Consider the following 21,246-nt stretch of genomic DNA (forward strand, 5'->3'; position numbering starts at 1 on the left):
AATTTAAAGGAAATATAGTGTGCTTTTTACATATTATCTTTCTTTATTTACTATAGTCAGGACTTCATTTCATTTAAATTTCTAGATTTAGTCAAGTAAATGTGGAAAATTGCATAATAATATTGTGCAGACATCTGTCCAGCCAGCAGTACATTTAACTATTTTAGCTCTTACTTATAGATATTTAAAAAATAACAATTTAAAAACTGTTAAACTAAAAAATAAAAAAATCGATAATATTGACCCAAAACATTGTAGTTGCTCTTTAAATAAGCTTTCTACATTGTGTAAATCATGGAATAGATATCAGTGATTCAAACATTAGTGAACAACTGGAACAGCATGATAGCCAGGTAACTACTGACATACCTTAGGATATGGAATATGAATAGTCTGTGGATAGTGTTCTGAATCATCCCCATAGAATGAATATTCTATTATTGGCACGCCTGAATCATTAAACTCTACATATGTCAAAAATGTTGCATTCGGCGACCACCATAAAGCATAATTAGTGCTAAACATTTCCTCTGCAAAAAGAAAAGAAAATATATTATTTTGTTGAAAATTAATAGTTATATTCTTCACAATTATGTTTTATGCTTTTCCTTCCTTCATTTAAGCAGTTCTACATTTAGTAAAACGCTTTGCTACAGATGCATGTGTATCGTACAGGAATACACAGTGTATTACTGTGCGATTCCTAATGTGAACCAGCCCTTAAAAAAATACATGAATAAAAATTGCTGCTTACCATTTAGATGTTCTTTCTGATTGGCCCAGGACTGAAAAATCCTACTTAGTATAATTTATGAGGGGTTGTCTGTGTTGAGCTGGCAGATCACATTATCAGTTGTAAACTAAATGTGAACACTGTCTGTCCTAACAAAGGGTTAAAAACTCATCATTGTAGGTTGAACCTGTCCTAAGCCTTTCTAGCTAAACAGACTCACTCAGAATTTGTTCAGAAATGCCTGCAGTCTGCCATAACATATTCTTCTATGAAACATACGAAAAAGTAAGAAATATATATATAAAAAAATAGTTATCCCGTGTGCATGGGAACACATAAACATGTAATGGGATTTTCTAAAATTTGATGGCAAAAGTTAAAGTGACACTAAACTCTGATTTAAAAAAAAAAAAGAAAAAAAATGTATTCAAGTATTTTGCCTGACTCATAAAGTACCTTTTATTGCATTCAGACTCCTTCATATACCTTTTTTTTTTTTTGCTGCTGTGATCCAATGTCTTGTTAGAAGGTGACTAAGTTTGTTCTTTATGATCCCACTGTATTTTGGAACATAGTCACCCTCCCTTGTTCATTTTCAAGATGTATCAGAGATTGAGTACTATGGGGTTTGCAGTGAATAGAGCAATGCCCTAAAATGCACTGTTCATTCTAAACAAACAGAAGTGAAGAAAAACTGAGAGCTTTGGGAGCTCCTAGATGATGTTACAGGAAGACAGAAAATACAGCAAGAAATTATTTTATGAAGATAGTTAACAGGGCTATTAATGTGGTTGTAAACTGCAGACATGAAATATGAACAAAGCACATCCCTCTATAGTGTGTAGTTGTCTCAATTAGGAGCACTAAGTGTAATTTATGTCTGCTGCTTTGTTCCTCTGTTATCAGCATGAGTCACTTCTGACAAGTTTTCCTGACACCAAGAGAAAAATGATGACAGGCGAGGGACCTCCAGCTGATTTACAGCCTCAACTCTGTTCCTGTGAGCTGTGTGGAGGGAGGTGTATGTCTCTTTCCTCCATTCATTTCATAACTCCCCTCACTAAGCTCTGCAGAGTTTAACTTCGGCTTTTTGACCCCTTTTTTTATGAGCTCTGACAAAGTTTATTCAGCACTTGCAGCACGTATCTAGAGAAGAGAAGACTGCAGATAAACAGGTACAACTTATGTAGGAGGATTTGTTTAATCTCTGTGTATCGCCTGAGGTCAGTCACTTTCCTGGGTATATGTAAGGGTTTACACACAGTAATCACCAGGGGCGGACTGACCATTTGGAAACTCGGGCACTGCCCGAGGGCCCGGGGTCAGTAGGGGGCCCCATGAGATGCCCCTGGTACCTTTTTCATAGGCTTTTTTGAGTTTGGGCAAGGACACAGGGGCCCCATGATCCCCTATTGCCCGGGGGCCCCATGAGTTGTCAGTCCGCCCCTGGTGATCACTGCTACTATCTTCTCCTCCTCACACACCGATCTTGTGTGAGGAGGAGAACCTAGGAACAGTGAGTTTTTCAAACCCTTTCACTACTGTGCACCACATTGCCCCTAATAAAGAGTCCCTGTCGATGCCACCAGTGGATCTGTCAATGCTACCATCAGTGGATCTGTAAGTGCCGCCATCAGTGGATCTGTCAGTGCACCCCATCAGTGCATCTGTCAGTGCACCCCATCAGTGCACCCCATCAATGCATCTGTCAGTGCAGCCCATCAGTACACAGCCCATCAGTGGATCTGTCAGTGCCGCCATCAGTGGATCTTTCAGTGCAGCCCATCAGTATGCTGCCATCAGTGCATCTGTCAGTGCAGCCCATCGCTACACAGCCCATCAGTGCATCTGTCAGTGCAGCCCATCAGTGCACAGCACATCAGTGGATCCTGTCAGTGCAGCCCATCAGTATACTTGTCAGTGTACCTGTCAGTGCAGCCCATCAGTGCATCCATCAGTGTACCTGTCAGTGTATTCATCAGTGCAGCCCATCGGTGTACCTGTCACCACAGCCATCAGTGCACCATAATCAGTGTACTTGTCACAGAGTTGAAACAACTGCCGCCGATCTGCAGTGTACCCATCATAGCCACCCATCAGCAGTTTACCTCTCATACAGCCACAATCACCAGAGCCGCAATGTCCAAAAAATATTTTACTAGTGAGGAGGCGCTCAAAATCCTCAGCATGTCGGATGAGAGCAGCGGGGAGCTCTCACCATCCGATTCAGAATACGAGCCAGTAGAAAGTCTTGAGTCAGTGACCGAATTGGAGGAGCACGCAGTCCGTCCTAAAAGGATATGGTGCTCTAAAGAACAGGCAACCACAAGCAGTGCCATATACCCCAATGGTCAATCAGCAGACACCAATAGCGCTAGACCCCAGGATGAAAGGCCCAGTACCAGCACTGGAATATCCCAGCAGACCCCAAGAATTAAGGCCCAAACATATCTTCCTGATGTCCTGGCAAACCCACTATGGCTGCCTTCCAGCTCAGGATCAGCTTCAATCCCACCTTTCACTGCACAGCCAGGTGTGCAGACCAATACTGAAACTTTTTCTGAAATTGATTTTTTTTATTTTGTTTTTCCCTGCCAATTTACTGCAATACATTGCAGACCAGACAAACCTTTTTGGTCAGCAGTATATTGATAATAATCCCAGTACATCCTACGCCCGTCTTTTTCTATGGAGACGTCTCACAGTGGAGGAGTTAAAATTGTTTTTGGGCCTTATGTTTAACATGGGGCTTACAAAAAAAACCAAAAAACAACTGCATGCCTACTGGTCCACCAACCCCATCCATCATATGCCCATCTATTCTGCTGTAATGTCCCGCTCACCCTATGATCTGATCATGCGACTCCTGCATTTCAATGACAACTCACAGTGCCCTCCCAGAGATCATCCCAACTATGACAAGTTATACAAAATCCGCCCCCTAATAAATTCTTTTGCTAAGAGATTTGCAGAACTTTATGTCCCTGAACAACACATTTGTGTGGATGAATCCCTTGTCCACTTCACTGGTAGGCTGGGATTCAAGCAATACATCCCCAGTAAAAGGGCCAGGTATGGATTGAAGTTGAACAACCTCTGCGAAATGGCTACAGGATATCTGCATGTATTCCATGTGTACGAAGGCAAAAAATCCCAGCTCCAGCCCCCTGAGTGCCCGACCTACATTGGCACAAGTGGCAAAATTGTTTGGGACCTGGCATTCCCATGGTTCCAAAAAGGTTATCATATTTACCTTGATCAGGGGCGGACTGACCATTTCGAAACTCGGGCACTGCCCGAGGGCCCGGGGTCAGTAGGGGGCCCCATGAGATGCCCCTGGTACCTTTTTTCATAGGCTTTTTTGAGTTTGGGCAAGGACACAGGGGCCCTATGATCCCCTATTGCCCGGGGGCCCCCATGAGTTGTCAGTCCACCCCTGACCTTGATAACCATTATACCAGTCTCCCCCTTTTCCAGCATCTGTACCGTGAGAAAACCTTAGCCTGCGGTACCACCCAAAAAAATAGGAAGGGCTTCCCGCAAAGTTTAGTAACCAGAAGACTACAAAAGGAGGAATCCGCAAGTCTAAGAAACAAGGAAGTGTTGGCCATGAAGTGAAGGGATAAGAGAGATGTTTAAGTCCTGTCCACCATCCACAATGACACCTCGGTGGAAATTCATGGAAGACTCTGTCCCATCCAAAAACCTGAATGTATCCACGATTATAATTGGTTCATGGGGGGGGGGGGGATTTAAATGACCAGATGCTACAGCCCCATTTGTCAACAACAAAGTCCCTCTTCTGGTGCAAAAAAGTTGCAATTTATTTTTTCCATTTGGCCATTTACAATGTATTTGTCATCTATCAAAAGTCAACAGAAAGACCCACCACCTTCCTCAAATATATAGAAGAAATTATCACTGCCCTGATCTACCAGCAAAGATCACAACCCCCAGAAAACATTTGCTCTGATTGTGTGAGCTGACTTTATGAGCATCATTTTCCAGAAAACATTCCACCCACAGAATCAGGAAGAAGACGCCAGAAAAAATGTTGGGTATGCTGCAGAAGAGGAGTTAGGAAAGACTCCAGTGTTCATTGTCCACAATGTCCCTCCCAACCAGGCCTATGCATCGGAGACTGCTTCTGGCATTATCACGTCAGCTATATTTGTCTCAAAAAATTCTAAAAATTTAGTTTGGGTACAGTGTTTGGGTACGACCATTCAATTGTCATTCAAAGTATGAGCACTGAAAGCTGAAAATTGGTCTGGGCAGAAAGGGGGTAAAAGTGCTTGGTAGGCAAATGGTTAAAAGTGCCTGTACATATTGGTCTAATCTTTGGGTGTTGTCTAAAGCTTCCAACACTTTTCACGTATTTGAACCTGGAGAATAATAATGATAAGAATAATTATTACCTTCATACACCCAATCTGGTATGCCGTTTAAGATCCGGTTTTCCTCTCCATTGGTAGTAATTTGGACACTCTGCTCCTCTGGAGCATTCCTTATGTAAATGTTGTTTTCCCAAACATATACCTAGGATTGTGAAATACACATAAGCAACTTACAAGATAAGAGAATAATGTGGCATCACGTTTGCTGTAGGAAAAAGAGAATTGTTTGACAGAATTTGTCAAATTCCACTAGTTTGTTCCATTTTTAGTTCTTTGTGACCATTGCCAAACTCCCCTATGCTACCTTTTATGATCTCCACCATCACTTGCACATGTTTTTTCATTCAGCCTGTCCGTTTTTATTGCTGTCTGTGGCCCCAAGAGGGACATTCACCCTCACTATTTGTCCTTTTTATCATCGAAAGTTAAAGTAAAAGAAAATTCAAAAATTTGGGTTGACATCAGAACATGAATAGAGGGGAGATCTTCCAATGGGGACAAAATGAAAAAAAAATGTTTTGCCTTGAGTGACCCTTTAATCACTCCCTTTGGGTATGTTAAATATGTCCCCCCTGAAAGAGTTTTGTTATATCTGTTTGTTAAGTGCAAAAAAGTTACCAGATCCTGCCAAACATCTTGTGAATGGATAGTTTTGTTTGCTATCTGCTTGTGCTAGACTTTCATCAGTTAGAATTGTTCTCTCTATGGACTACAGAGCACCATATGTTATGTAGAGGAGGAGATGGGGAGGTAGCCTGTAGTTGGAAAATACTTCCTGTTTCAGGGTGACAATTCTGCGCCTTCACCCCAGAACATGAAGTGTGTTAGTGGCAGAATCACAAAGTAAAAATAAAGGAAAAAGCCTGAAAAAAAAGAAAACTAATGCAGTCACTATGTCTAAGGACCGCTAAACTGCAATATATTACATGTTTGTTCTTGAGTTTAGATACATTTTAAGAAGGCATTTACATATGTAGGGACAAATAGAGTGAAAGAGCAGGGCAAATACACCAGGTTAGCTTGGCCAAGCTTGCAATGTAGACTCTATGATTAGGGAAGGGGAAGGGAGAAAAGGGAACTGCAGTAGTGCTTATCAAGCTGATCTGCAGGGAAACAAAAGTGATGACACCTGCCCAACTGATCATAATCACTTCTAGACTGGTTAGCTAGGACTTCAAACACAGAAAACTTTCAACTGGTTGAGAAATCTACTTGGAGTCTATTTATTAATCTGCCTAAGCATTAGCACAGGCATCGTGAGTAATCCCTGTAATGTGACTACTGTTGTATTTCCCGTGATCATCAGCTCCATATAGTGGCTATATTGAAGTAGTTTCACAATAGTGGTATTTCAGGAAAATACTACATTATGGCCACTAGATGGAGCTGACAATCATAGGAAATACATACAGGATTTTAGACAGATTACGGAGATTAGTCATGATGGCTGTGCAAATGCTTAAGAGATTTATTTAATAACTAAACTCCAAGGAGATTTTTTCAACCAAGTGAAAATTGTCACAGTGTATTTTTTTTTGTTAAATAAGCTTTTTATTGCCCCAAGACAACCATAATTTACAATAATTTGTTAAATCTTACGCCTGTATTTTGTTGAAAAATATCCATAAGAGTTTGTGAAAGCTCAGCTGCATAAGTGTGCCTAAACTACATCTGTACAGTTTTAACCTTTGAACTCGGTTAGTACATTAGACTCTCAATCACAGCTTAGTTATATAGCTTGTCTCAGATATGGGAGTTCATATGCAGAATGAGTAACTGGGGAATGGACTTACTAGTTTATGGCCAACAGGAGACCATGTCATATACTGAATCCCTTGAGGTAGTTCATTTCCAGTGATAAGCGATCTGGAAAAGAAAACAGGAAGGTGCTGGTTGAGTGATGACGTTCTGAATGTGGAATATGCCCTACCATGCAATCTTTGTAAGTGACGGTGAAAGCCCATTTTTCAAAACGTTAATGTGATGTCGCACATGTAACCACAGCAATTAACACTTTATGGCCTCTTGTTTTGTCTTTATGGTATGGGGTGATTATCATCTGTTACTCCTGTAAATTGTTATGGAAATCTTGATAATAAAATAAGATAAAAGACAGATCCTGTTAGAAATAGATATACATTATTTAGGGGAGCAAATTCAGGATAAAAGTAACCCTTAAATTAGATTTGTTTCTCCTTCAAAAGTCAATGTTCCCATGTGTTGTCGTCCATTAGTTCTCCAAGGACTAGGCAGGCGAAATGGGCAAAGGTTCTTCAATAGCTATATAGCCATACAGAGTTAAAGACCATAAGAGTTAGAGCAGTATTAAAGGTTCGGCTTTTAAAAATAAAAAAAAGCTCCAATCCTCCTCTTTTTGGTTCCTCTCCCTTGACCAGGTTCCCCAATATCAAGCCACTTGCTATAGGGGGAAGTGGAGAGTGCTTGCTCTGCATAAGACACAGAGCTGTGGCTTGGCCCTGTTCTCACCTCATTGGCTCACTGGCTGTGATTGACAGCAGCGGGAGCCAATGAGGAGAGGTAGTCCCAGGACAGCTGAGGCTCCCGTGCACAGTATTGGATGAAGAACCAGCTCCGGTAAGTATTAGGGGGGCTGTGGGGGGAGCAGCACACAGAAGGTTTTTTACCTTCACGAATAGAGTGCAAAAAGGTAAAAAGCCTTCAGCCTTTACAACCATTTTAAGGAACATTCAACCATCAGAGGAAACAACCAAACACAATAGGCTAAAAACATTCAACCAGAAGAGGAAATAACATGAGGGAAACCTCAGCACTGTGTACAAGTATGGAGATGTGCACACAGTCAAATAAATGGGTGTTCGGCCGAGCAAATCTTTAGATGCGGTGGGAATTTAAACATTTAGCTGTGGAATTACTACTGCTACTACTACTACTACTATGTGGCAGGTTCCTGCTCAGGGCTGCTGGTTGTTAGGGAGCTGGCACCCGTCTTTGTCATAGCAACCTGTGAGCCATCCCTGCTTGGCACATTCTGCTGTCAGCTGACAGGTGAATGTAAACAAAGAGGCAGGAAAACAATATCCCCCTCCCCAAAATTTATACCAGGCCCTTCAGGTCTGGTATGAATTTTAAATAGGACCCTACAAAAAAAAGCTGTGCATGGTTCCCCCATATTCCATACCAGGCCTTTTGTGTTTTAAAGGGGGGACCCCACATAAAAAAAAATGAAAGAAAAAAGTGCACCCCCCCCAGATCTATACCAGACCCTTATCCGTGCATGCAGCCTAGCTGGCCAGAAAAGTGTGTGGGAGGCATAATCCTAAGCCATACCAGGACATATCCATCAAAATGCTGGGGTACCTTGTATGGGGGGGACCCACCTGAGAAAACAACTTGTCCCAATGTTGATGTGAACAAGGGCCTCTTACCCACAACCCCAGCCTGGTGGTTGTTGGGGTCTTTGGGCAGGGGACTGCTTCCCCAAATACTGGTGCCCCCCCTACGTGTATGTAAACTTACTCATTCACAAAAAAATGTAAATAGTATGAAAACCCAACAAGGTTTTTCAGAAGTCCTTTAGTAAAAACAGACGCTACCATGAGTACAACTTGCCTATAGGAATGAGCACACAGCATGAAGAAGCCATTTTCAGGAGAAAGGTTGTGCAGTCACACATTGGCAGTATGGACAGAAAGGATAATCTGGGTAATCGAAGGTATTCAAAGGTTTACATAAGGCTACTCGGGGCTTATGCTTAGCGACTGCTCAGCTCTCTCACTAGGGGTGGCCAGACAGTCATAAACCCTGTGTAAGCTCTGACTAGAGCAATTGATGAGTAGGTGCTCCTGGGTAGGGGGGCATTAAAGTGGGCAGGAATCCATGAAGTAGAAGTCGGTAAGCAATGGTGTTCTGTTTTAAAATGGCAGTATGGGAGGATCAGGAACACAGGCAGACGAGGGGCAGTAGAAAAAAAGTGCCTATACATAACCAGAACGTTGCACACATTCTTAAAGTGGAACTTCACTCTCTTAATCAACATTGACTATTTTTAATCCTTATGCTGCTAGCATACATAGATAGGAACGTATAATCAGATTTACTGGTTCTAAACTATTTGTTTACGTTTATTCACTTACTCCCTGTTTTTTTGCCTAGGAGAATAATGTCGTATATCCCAGGAGTCTTCTGGAGAGGAGGAGAGATTTTCTCAGCTAAGTACACCTGTTTTTTATGCCTGAGCTAAGGGCAGATGGATTCCAGGAAGTCAATGGTACATGAATCATCTCCTCTTGTTTAAGATGGCCACGTCAGAAATGCTAAGGGGGAAGGGGGGGTCAAAATGAAAATGATTTCTCAGCAAAATAAAGCATAGTAATGTGGATGGATGGGGGGGGGGGGTTACTCTGAATATTAAAATTCAATTGCATTTTTGCTTTGTGGTGCTTAGATGCAGCGTACTTCCGCTTTAGGTCTGCTTGTTTAGCTACAGTGTTCTTTTATAATGTTGGCAAATTTGAAAGGGGGATAGGTCCACTTTAAATGCCTATTCTATTTTCTGTCAAGCAGCTTTAAACAGCTATAAATACATATCCTGCTGACAATTCAAAGATGGAAATTGTTTTTGACACACAGTTTTAGTACACAAATGAAGAACTTACTGAGTCTGTATATTAACAATTCTGTAGGAAGCTGTATTTGAGTGTCTCCATAACTGTAAGGAAAAAAAAAAAAATAACATAAGAACATAAAACTAATAATAACCAGTAAGCGTACATTCTGCACCAACAATCTATACAGCCATTAAATTCTGTGTGTATTAGATCTTAGATTCGTGGCTGATTTTTTTATCATATTTGTGAACAGTATTTTTGTTTTATGGCACCACACACACAGCAAAAACACTAGCGGCTTGCTTTAATACCAAATCCTTTACTATAAATATAATCAAAGACAATCCAACTGATACATATGAATCATATACATCCTTTTGACTGACCTATAGAAAGATAAAAATTGATGTTAACCAGTCGGAAAAGGAGATTTTCTACACTTAACCCCTTCCTGTCTGCCAGCTTTGTCTTAGGGCAGGAGTACAGGACAGGCTTAATGATCATAGGACCACTGTGATTGGCTGTCACAGTGGTCACATGATCAGGTACCCATCCTTCTGGCTCCCAATCATAACTAGAGACTGACAGCTCGAACATGGTGTTGGAAAGATGCAGTGAGTGCACTCATAGCACAAAATTTTCAGCCGCCGTGGACACAGATGTACAGCATGTGGGCATTAAAGTCCACTCTGCTTGTCACTGTGCGTACAGTATGCCTTATGTAGTTGGCAAGACGTTACTGGTCTTATTATATAAACAGGCTATGTACTGACCACTTGTATCCAGACTATGTAGCATTTCATATACTCTGGGTTTGTATGGAACGCAAAAATCTAGGGCAAAGACAATGATGGAAGGGAGCAGGAGGGGCAGCTGCCCCTATCCAAGAGAGGAGGTGATGTTGCTTTGGGAGCACCCCACTGCAGGTATGCTCCAGTTTGGTGGTGGGAAACTAGTCAACCGTGGCCTTGACTTTCTGTTTGCTGTAACACCTTCTGCTTACACATGGCTCTCCAACATGACCACTCTATGCCCAACCACCCACATCTGACACAAAACCCACACCATGCATGAGAATTTGCCCACCCATCCCCTGCTGCTAGAAAGCAAGCAAATGGCTATGCATGTAGACATGAGTTACTTTGTTGCCATTTTAATGAGGTTTCTTCTTTAAAATCCAAAGGGGAATGATTTTATATCCTTCCTAGCAGAATCTTATATAAACTTCGGGTGGCACTTAGCTCTTGGTAGTTCAGGCTGGTGGATGGGAAGAGCAGAACCAACAGAAAGTATGGGATAAAGATTTACTTCTTACTTTACTACCAAAGGGATGGGCATCCCTACTATTGGGCTGATAGTACACTACACAGAGAGAACGGTTATTTACTGAATGGAAATAAATTATTTATTGAAACTGTTCCTAGAACTACCTCTATAAAATGGAGTTAGATCGAGCTTGTGACTGCTCCAAGTGTGTGGAGTGGATCTTGGGTACCTCTGATGCTGTAAAGTGGGATAGCATCCCATTAAGCAAAGCTAGACTAGCATCCCATGGAGAACACACTGGAAGATAGGATCCTGGTGAACCAACTCTGTGCAAACCTGGTTGGGCAAGGGGATGATGGTGGACAGGGAAGTAGTAGATCTATTCAGTAACCTATACAGCAACCACTTGCAAACGTCATGTCCAATACATGACATGTCCCCAGCTAGAGGAGTGTCATTGCAACAGGTGACCAGGAGTATGATGAGAGGGTGTTCAGGGCACTCCATGCCTCAGACTGCAAGGGATGTGGACTGAGAATATGGCCAAGGTGTATGGCCTGAACAAGCCCTGTTATTGGTTGTCCCTGGTGGAAAGCATGTGGGTGATTCAGCCACATTTGGGACCCACCTGCATGCATGTACAGTGTGCCCTTCATACTAGCTATAGAAGTGGGAACACAGGATTGTGGGGAGGGCAAAAAATGAGCATGCCAGAGCAGGCAGGGTGGTACACCCATCTACAACACGCATTAACAGCAAGACAGGGAAGCAGAGTTCCGCATTTTAGCCCTGGGTGCTGGACAACCTCTTTCTACCACTGCGTATAGGGTTGCAATTATCCTATGTCTGATGAGACTACAAGTCATACACACAACCAAATTACCTTCTCATAGTTGTACTGCATTAGTGCGTATTGTCTGTCTGGGGACAGGTCATAGTAAGATGCATTGCTGTTATTCTGAAAAGAGAAGACATGAAATAATGGTGTTAAAGGAAAAGCCGTAGCACCAAGATATAACAGTAGAGTGGGCAAAGAAAGAAATTTAGTTAATTAATGTGTGTAATGCTTAGACTTTATAGCAGAGGTCTCTAAACTTTTCAGTACAAGGGATACATTGTATATTTTACAAATATTCATGAACCAAAAAAAACCTCATCTGAGTCCCAATCAGCTTATTCCCTTACATTCAGGTCCCGATCAGAGCCTTCTATAAATCAGGGTCTACATCACAGCCCCCTTTCATCAGGGTCCCTTCAGAGTCCCCCTTACATCAGAATCCCTCTTACATCAGAGTCTTCCATACATCAGGATCTACATCACAACCCCCCCCTAAATCTGGGTCCCATCAGATTCCCCCTTACATCAAAGTCTTCCTCATATCAGGGCCTACGTCACAGCCCCCTTATGTCAGGGTTCCTTCAGAGTCCCTCTTACATCAGAGTCCCTCCTTACATCACAGTCCTCATCAGACCCCCTTCTCACATCAGGGTCTCCATAACACCCCCCCCCCCAATTGCATCAGGGTCTCAATCAGAGTCCCAGTTACACTAGGGTGCAATGAGGTTTTCTCACAATGGCTCTTATAGTGTACATAAGAAGCTGCTGTAGGTCACACAGAGCCCTCCACCTAACAGCACACAGGTGATCAGCATCCTCAGCTCTGCATGTTTCCCTATGATACAGTGTAGAGGGAGGTGTGTCCATTCCCTCCACTCAGGTCCCATGTTACACTCAGCTCACTGCTCTGTGCTATGCATTGGGCGACACCAGATTCCCACTCTCCGCCTTCAGGATCTAAGAAATGCTGTCTAAATTATGTATTTTGAGGAGCTGTAGAGAAGAGAGGGCTTCAGATAAAAAGGCACAACCTATGTACAAGGATTTAATTAATCTCTATGTATCACCTGAGGATAGTCACTTCACTGGACACATGTAAGGGTTTACAATCACTTTAAGCTAGCTATACACTAGTAAAATATTAATTTGGAATATATTGTTCAATCTTCTAATCATTAATGGGGCCAAATGGACATTTATTTTCAACAGCAATGAAAACAGTGGCACAAAAGAAAATCTGAAAAAGCGGGATGGAAAATGCATCTCGAACATTTTTCCAACAGCGTATGTAGTTTTTGTTTGGGAAAGCCCATTCATTCCCAAATCAAATCCAAAGTATGTCAAAGGACATTCATCAAGTCATCAAATGTACTGTATTGAAAAGCTGAACATTTTTGTAAAATATCATATGACGGTTCATACAAATGTTCATTTAAAAATCTATTAGTGTATATCCAGCTTTACTCTCAAAACTCTCTAATTCTATAAGTTATTATTTTATTGGCCCTGACTCTGCATTAATTGCACTCTTCTTCAGTATTTACTGGATTCTTCTGAAGAGAATACATACTATTGTGGTGTTTGAAAGGATCTGCTTTGACTCTCCAGTGTCAACGTTGATGAGAAGTAAATTATTTTCTCTTGAGCGGTGAAGATATTCGTTATCTGGGAAACAACACGTAAATGTTAAATCTGACGCATTACATAGGTAGTAGGTTGAAAAAAGAAAATGCTCCCCCCCTATCGTTTAAACTTGATGGACTTGTGTCTTTTTTCTTTTGTTTACAAACTTTTTTATTAAGGGATAATCACATGTGGTACAAAAATGGAAAACTGGAAGATAACCAGTGTCAGATATAAAAATCACCTCAGCCAGATATAGTAAAACATACATTTTAAAATAGAAACATTTACAGGTGACTATGACATAAGAAAAGGTAAAACTGTTCAGAGGGGTTGCTGAAAAAACAATACACCTCAGCTAGAGAAAGATGAGAGCTATCATAAAACAGAGAAATGACAAATAGTTCATACTAAGTGTCAAAGGTGGATTATTCAAAGATATTACATTTATCAAACCAAGGGTTCCATTTTTTTCATAATAAGGCATAGTATTGTATAGGGTGTGAAACATTTTCTCAACTCTATTAATAGAGTCCACTCTCAGTTTAACTTGGGAAAGGGGAATGGAGCATGTTATCCATTGTAAGGCAAATACCCAATGAATAGAAACACAAATATTGTGAATCAGTTTCATCAATATAGTGGAAACCTCTAAAATAGGGGCAAATAATAGGCAATGCGTGGTAGTGAGAGATATCAGAGTACCTGCTAAGAACGATGCAAAAGTATTTAGTTTTCTCCATATTGAGGAGACCTGGTCACATTCCCAAAACAAATGAAGAAAGGTGCCGGGTGCATGGCAACCTCTAAAACACTGTGGAGATCTCGTAGGGAATAAAGAGTTGACTTGACTGCAGTTAAATACCATGTTGTAAAGAGTTTATTGGTTTCATGAATAGTGAGCGACCTAGTGCATTTCCTTAGGTTGTCTACACATTCATCCCACTTCACATTAGTAAAGTCTAGGGAACATGCAGATTCCCATTTAGACATAGACATATACAAGCGTTTATCCTGGGAATTGAGGCTACAGAGCTGTGCATATATCTCCAAGATGAGGCCTTTGCCTCTAGGGGATTTGAGACATAATTGTTCAGATAGGGTTGGGTGTGAATATCATCCACCTTATAGTGAGAACAATAAAAATGTTTCATTTTAAGATAACGAAATACCTCTTTGTTTGGAATTCCATAGGTGTTTTCAAGAGACTGGAATGTGATGAATGTGGAATTCTCCAATATTTTGTTGAGGAAGAGTAAACCAGAGTCAGCCCACCAAGCAAAACTATGTGTATTGAAAAAACCCGGGGGGATGCAGGGTCCCTTAGAAAAGCTGCTTGTGGAGAAGGCTGAGAAGATAATAAAAGTATATCTTTATAACAAAGCCATAAATGGAAAGATAGGGAAACTAACATCTTTAGAGGCTTCAAATCTGCATATGTGGTTCCCTTGGACCAGAGGAGGCCTGGAAGGAAATGTGGGGATATGGAGTCTGACTCAAATTTTACCAAAGGAACTCTAGATTTATAAATATGCCACTGAGCTAACTGAGAAAATCTGGATGCCAGGTAGTAATGCCATAGATTCAGTACTCCCAGACCTCCTTTCTGAGAAATATATAGCACTATTTTGTAAAATCTTGGGGGGGAATCCGCCCAAATACAGTTGTTATTTTTCCAAATGAAAGAACAAAGGATTTAGTGATCTTAAGTGGAAAAAGACATACTAATTTGGGAAGAATGGTTATCCTTACTTCTTGCTGTGATTCTATCTAAAAATGGAGATATGGTATGTTTTCCAAAGTTTAAGTGTTTGACTGAGTTTAGAAACCAAAGGTGAGTAGTTTTTCAGAAATAAAGACTGTAAGATGGGTAAGATGAGAGATATGAAGATACAAGAGGTTCTTTGGACCACTGAAAAGTAAAGGAGTGTTGCAATACATGAAACTGTGAGTCTGTGAGTATATTCATAGGCTTCCCTATAGATTTAGAAATATTTACTGTATTTGCTGACCTGAGAGAGTGGAAAATTCTTGCAGGGTCTGTAGAAGGTTTGGAAGAGAAATAGAGGATTGAGTGATAAATAATAGCATATCGTCAGCATACATGCTGCGTTTATATTGAGAGGTGGATGTGGAGTAACCTGAAATGTCTGAGTGTCTAAGAATGGCAGCCGCTAGGGTCTCTATTGCAAGTATAAACAATCATGGGGAAAGGGGACACCCTTTGTCAACTTTGAAAAAAAATTTAGTTTCATCCTGGTATTTGTATTCTAGTTTGGGGATTAGTATATATGGCCTTAGAGGCACAAAAGAATTCCCCTCAGAAGCCATAGCATTGTAAAATGGCAACTAAATATTCCCATGTAATGCTATCAAAAGCCTTGTGATTGTCTAAACTTAGGAGGAGAACAGGGCGTGATTTCAAATTGACATCTTGGATGACATTGGCAGCTAATCTTATATTGTCTGTAATTTGATGGTTTGGTATGAATCCTGATTGATATGGGGAAATTAAGGTAGAAATCACTGATGCTAATCTGTCGGCCAGCAGTCTACTGAACATTTTAACATTGTTTATGATTGAAATTGAATGATAAAAGGTAAGGAATGATCCTTATTACATTTTGGGATCAGGGAATAGCCAATAGCATCTCCTCTGGTAAAGAGCCTCCCTGTAAGATGCGATTGAATAAAAATGATATTTTAGGGGTTGGAAGATCTGCATATTGTTTATAATAGGCCAAGGAAAAATCGTCTGGACCAGGGGCTTGCTTAAATTGTTCTAGTTGAGAAGAATTTAACGTGGGAAGAATATTTGTCGCCCAAGAAAAAGCAGAGGGAGGGATAGAAAAGATAGGGGATTATTTAATTTTCTGGCAAACATTGCCATGTAGGAGTTCACGGGTGAGCATTAAGATCACCCGCCATCTCTCTTTATTACCATCTGAGGATAATTTGATAAGGTGCCCACAGAGAATCAGTTTAATGAGCCATCGAAATTGAGGTAGCAGATATATCTGGAGTAGAATTCAATCTAAAAAATTCCTCCATTTTATTTGCTATATCCTGTTGAATGGCAGGGTCTGATAATAGGTATTCATTAAGTCTCCATGAGTATGGAATATTAGAAAGACCTATTGGAGTGGTGGAAAAGGGGACCATATGGTGATCAGACCATGGACATACATGGATAGAAGCATCATTGGAATTAATTTGAATAATTGGAGTACAATAAAGGTAATCCGACTTTGCATAGGTATCGTGTAGGTTCAATCAAAATGTGTATTCACAAGCTCCCATATTTAGTGCCCTCCATGAATCTCTAAGATGGAATGCATTTAATTGGGTATTTGAAGATTTAGGGAAAGCTTTAGAATGGGACGTAGATTAGCTTTTGTCTAAAGCTGGTTGAGAGACTAAATGAAAGTCTCCTTCAAAGATTATAGGAGGGGAAAAATAGCGCTGCAGGATATAAAAAGAAGTTTGAAAAAAAAAAGGTTGATTGGCCTTCATTCGGGGCATATACATTAGTTCATGTCCAGCTAGGTTTCCCTTAATAATCAGAAAGCGACTTTCAGCATCCTCGTAAAAATGTTGAACTTGTAAAGCCAGTGGGTGATGGAGAAAAATGGAGACTCCTTTAGCTTTAGAGGGAGGAAGAGTATAAAAGGATTGATTGTAGGCTTTTTGAAAAAAATGAAGGGTGGTTCACTTGAGAGAAATTAGTTTTTTGCAGTAGGATTATTTTTGCTCCCAGGCATTTGTAATGCATAAACGTTTTATGACGTTTGTTAATATTATGTTGTAAACAGTAACCTGAGTATGCCTATAAAGGGCCAATAAAACATTATACATTTGAAAGAGCAAACGTTAAGAGTGCTTTAGCTTAGAAGCTGAAAATTGAAATAGGAGGCACATACACTCACCAGCCACTTTATTAGGTACACCTGTTCAGTTGCTTGGTAACACACATTGCTAATTAATTTGAAGAAGACTTGCTGAAGTTCAAACTCAACATCAGAATGGGGAAGAAAGGGGATTTGAGTGACTTTGATTGTGGCATGGTTGTTGGTGCCAGAAGAGCTGGTCTGAGTATTTCAAAAATTGCTGATCTAATGGGATTTTCACGCACAACCATCTTTAGGGTTTACAGAGAATGGTCCAAAAAAAAGAGAAAAGTGAGCCGCAGTTGTGTGGAGGATAATGCCTTGTTGATGTCAGAGGAGAATGAATAGACTGACTCAGCTGAGACATTCAGATGGTAGGGTTATCTGACATCATTTGGCGTAAACAACATGAAAGCATGGATCTATCGTGCCTTGCATCAATGGTTAAGGCTGATGGTGGTGGTATAATGTTGTGGGGGATATTTTCTTGGCTCTACAAGGTGTACCCAATAAAGTGGCTGGTGAGTGTAGAGAAAAAAACAAAAGAAAAAAAAAGTTTTCTCGGTTTCAAAGGACTATTCACCTAATGTAGCCTCCAAAAATATCAAAAAAGGACAGTATATGGCAATAAAAGGTACAAAATTGAGGTGTAGTTCCAGAGTGAAGTGAAAATGTTGAGAAAAAGAGACCTTAAGTATATAGAAATTTAAGGCTAGGTTGGGTTAGTTATGTGCAGGTGCGTCATAATGGCCAGCTTCATGTCATGTGCATCAATGGTCTCTTCTTGGAGATGGTGTATTCCAAATGAGTGAAGACCTGGGGGTAGATGGAAGCCTCGGTAGATTTTCATTTTCAAGAAAGGCCAAATTTTACCAAAATCTCCTGACCTTGGACCAATGTAGTAGCAATGTAATTTGAGTAATTGTGAGGAACTATAAGCTTGAAGGGAAATCCCCATTGGTTTCTGGTGTCCGCTGCAGCCAGAGTGAAGGTGTTCTCTTTAAATTCCTTGAACCTTTCCATAGTGGCTTGTGAAATATCTGGATAGATTTGCAGGTGTACCTCATCGTGGGTGATATTTGGTGTGTTCCTGGAAGCTCTGGAGAGTTTCTTCTTTAGTGAGGAAGTTATTCATGCTTAAAACAATATCTCTGGGTGGTTTATCAGGTGGTGGTTTAGCTCTAAGACAGCGGTGGATCTGGTCACATGTAAATTAAATGGTGTCTGAGTCAGGAAGGAGAAACCTAAAAAGCTTCAAAAGGTGAAGCCCATGAGATCTGTTACTGAGTCTGGAGGTCCCCTTATCTGGAGATTGTTTCTCCTATTTCTATTGTCTACTGTAGATCTTCCAGATGTGCCTGAAGTTGGAGAAAAGCTGCAGAGAATGCTTCATGTCCTCTGGAAAGATCATTAAACACTATAGAAAGCTCATTATGCTTTGTCTCCAGCAGGTCAGTTTGAGAGCCCAAGGAGGCCATCTCCAGAGATAGAGTGGCTGTAGATCTTTGCAATTCATTCTGGAACATAGAAATAAGTTTGCCGCATAAAGCTTCTAGGCTATTTTCAAGATCTGCTTTGGTCAGCAAAGGGTACTCACTGTCCTTAGATGTTTCCTGATCCAGCAATGGAGGCTCTGGGGATTGAGAAGCAGAAGTAGTGGGGGCAGGCTGCGAGCTGACACCATGTCCCACCTTGTGGAACTTTTATCGGGCTCAGAGGTGGTAGTGAGTGAAAGATCTGTGGGCCCCTCCGCGGTACTTCTTTTTCGGTGTAGGCATACACAAGTACCTCCCAAGCGGTTGATGTGACGGGCTGATCATCAGCTTGAGAAACCCCTGTATTCCAGCCGAAAGCCCAAGCAGTACCAGAGCTCTGTTTAGGTGCTACGCATGGACCAGGTTGTGTCTTTTTTTTAACCAGACTAAGTTTGCACAGGAACGGATAGCTACTGGAGTGCTTTACCACTCCAGCAGCTGTTGAGCCCTGGCTGCAGTAGAGGGCAGTGTGGTGTGTGATTCAGAGCATCATATTCAAATTCAAAATCCTAACGCTGACGTACAAAGCTGTCCACCATACTGCCCCGAACTACATCACTGACCTAATATGCAAGTACCGCCCAGCACGCACACTCCGCTCCTCACAAGACCTCCTTCTCTCTAGTTCCCTGGTCTCCTCCTCCCATGCCCGCCTCCAGGACTTCTCCAGGGTGTCACCCATCCTCTGGAACTCCCTGCCCCAACCCATCAGATTATCACCTACTCTCCTCTCCTTTAGGCACACCCTGAAAACCCATCTCTTCAGGGAAGCCTACCCCGCCCCCTGCTAACTTGCCGACCTCCTCCACTCTTCCTACCACTCCATCCCCGACAGCTATCTCCTCCTGTGCCACCATCCCCTCCCTCCTAGATTGTAAGCTCGAAAGAGCAGGGCCCTCGAACCCCCCGTGTATCACATTGTATTGGTATTGTTCTGTCACATGTTCTGACCCCCTTTGTAATGTACAGCGCTGAGCGAACTATTGGCGCTTTATAAATACTGTATAATAATAATAATATAGCTCCTTTTTTTTTTTGTAGTTGTTTTGTACAAACTTTGTTTGAAGTGTACAAAACTTACATTTCATTCATGTTACTGGATCCATGCTGGATCAATGTAGCTATGCAAAAATTGCCATACCTAAACTTCAGCTTTAAAAGAAAGACTATTCAAGCCCAACTCCAGCAAATAAAAAATGATCTCTTGCAGTAAGGCTGTGCATGCATTGCAAGGGTTAATTGCTTGTTTATGTCTACGGAAAAATAAAAGGAGATTTACTTACCCGATCCTCCACTCAGGGGCGGACTGACAACTCATGGGGCCCCCGGGCAATAGGGGATCATGGGGCCCATGTGTCCTCACCCACACTCAAACCACACCCAAAAAACACCATGAAAGGTACCAGGGGCATCTCATGGGGCCCCCTACTGACCCCGGGCCCTCGGGCAGTGCCCAAGTTCCCAAATGGTCAGCCCGCCCCTGCTTCTACTCCTTCCTGCAACTAGTCTGGTTCCCACAGCATTGTCACCCCCAATGCTTCACTGGTCTAGGGTCTGAATGTCTCAAAGGTCAGAGCAGGATCCATAGCCCTGCACTGGTCATGAGGATGCCAAGGGATAGTCCACCGCTGGATTGTAGAGAAGCGTCGCCTGCCGTGGGAGTGGAAGATCAGGCAAGTAAACCTGATTCTCCTCTCCCCTGAACACAAAAGGAGCTATTAACCCTTGTAATGTGGGGGCAGCCCCACCGCAAGGGATAGTTTTTTTATTTGCCAGGAGTGGGGCTTTAACTTTTTAGTTGGCTACATAACAATTTGATTAAAAAAGCTTCAACAATGAAAGAAAACACACACAGGAAAGAACAAAGTGAAAAAGTACAAATCAATACATGAGATGGATCTAGTGGAGTTTCCACACCAGCAGTAATATGAGATTAAAGAAGAACAACTCTGGAAGCTCTGTCCATAAAAAGGCAGGCAAAGGAAAAGGGACTAGTCAAATCAGACATTTGTAAATAGCCATTCACTTTGTGCATTCACAGTATGAGGTTTTACCTTGCATGTAGTTTTTCTTTTATATATTTTTTGCCTACTATTGTAATTCATACATTAATGTTGTATCTGCTTATATTTTGCCTTTCATGGTTCCTCCATCCCCCCTCCTCAATATGCTCATGACATTTTTAAATAAAACCTTTCTGATTTCATAGCATACTTTATTTTGGACCCAGGGACATCCTTACTGGGTCTCTGTGCTTGTCTATGCAATACAGGCAGAAACAGGCCTGGTGGGAGGGCTCAAGAAAGTGCTGTATATAGCTTCCCAAAAGCACCCTGTCTCAGTATTTCTCTCAAGAGCCCTCAGCCCTGATGCAAGCA

The 21,246-nt window shown here is 41.5% G+C and overlaps 1 protein-coding gene across 1 annotated transcript in view; it reads right to left on the reverse strand.

The window, feature by feature from the left end:
* DPP4 (dipeptidyl peptidase 4) overlaps window positions 1-21,246 on the reverse strand; it is a 156,327-nt gene that overhangs the window by 70,537 nt on the left and 64,544 nt on the right. The window contains exons 5-10 of the mRNA XM_089660038.1: window positions 13,394-13,488; window positions 11,869-11,943; window positions 9,768-9,820; window positions 6,924-6,996; window positions 5,152-5,272; window positions 370-530 (exon numbers count right to left, since the gene is read on the reverse strand). Of these exons, the coding sequence (XP_089516164.1) occupies window positions 370-530; window positions 5,152-5,272; window positions 6,924-6,996; window positions 9,768-9,820; window positions 11,869-11,943; window positions 13,394-13,488 (578 nt within the window). The remainder of the gene's footprint in view (window positions 1-369; window positions 531-5,151; window positions 5,273-6,923; window positions 6,997-9,767; window positions 9,821-11,868; window positions 11,944-13,393; window positions 13,489-21,246) is intronic.

This window comes from Staurois parvus, unplaced genomic scaffold (assembly GCF_062004578.1).
Source record: "Staurois parvus isolate SC_StPar_1 unplaced genomic scaffold, SC_StPar_1.0 ptg000031l, whole genome shotgun sequence".
NCBI lineage: Eukaryota > Metazoa > Chordata > Amphibia > Anura > Ranidae > Staurois > Staurois parvus.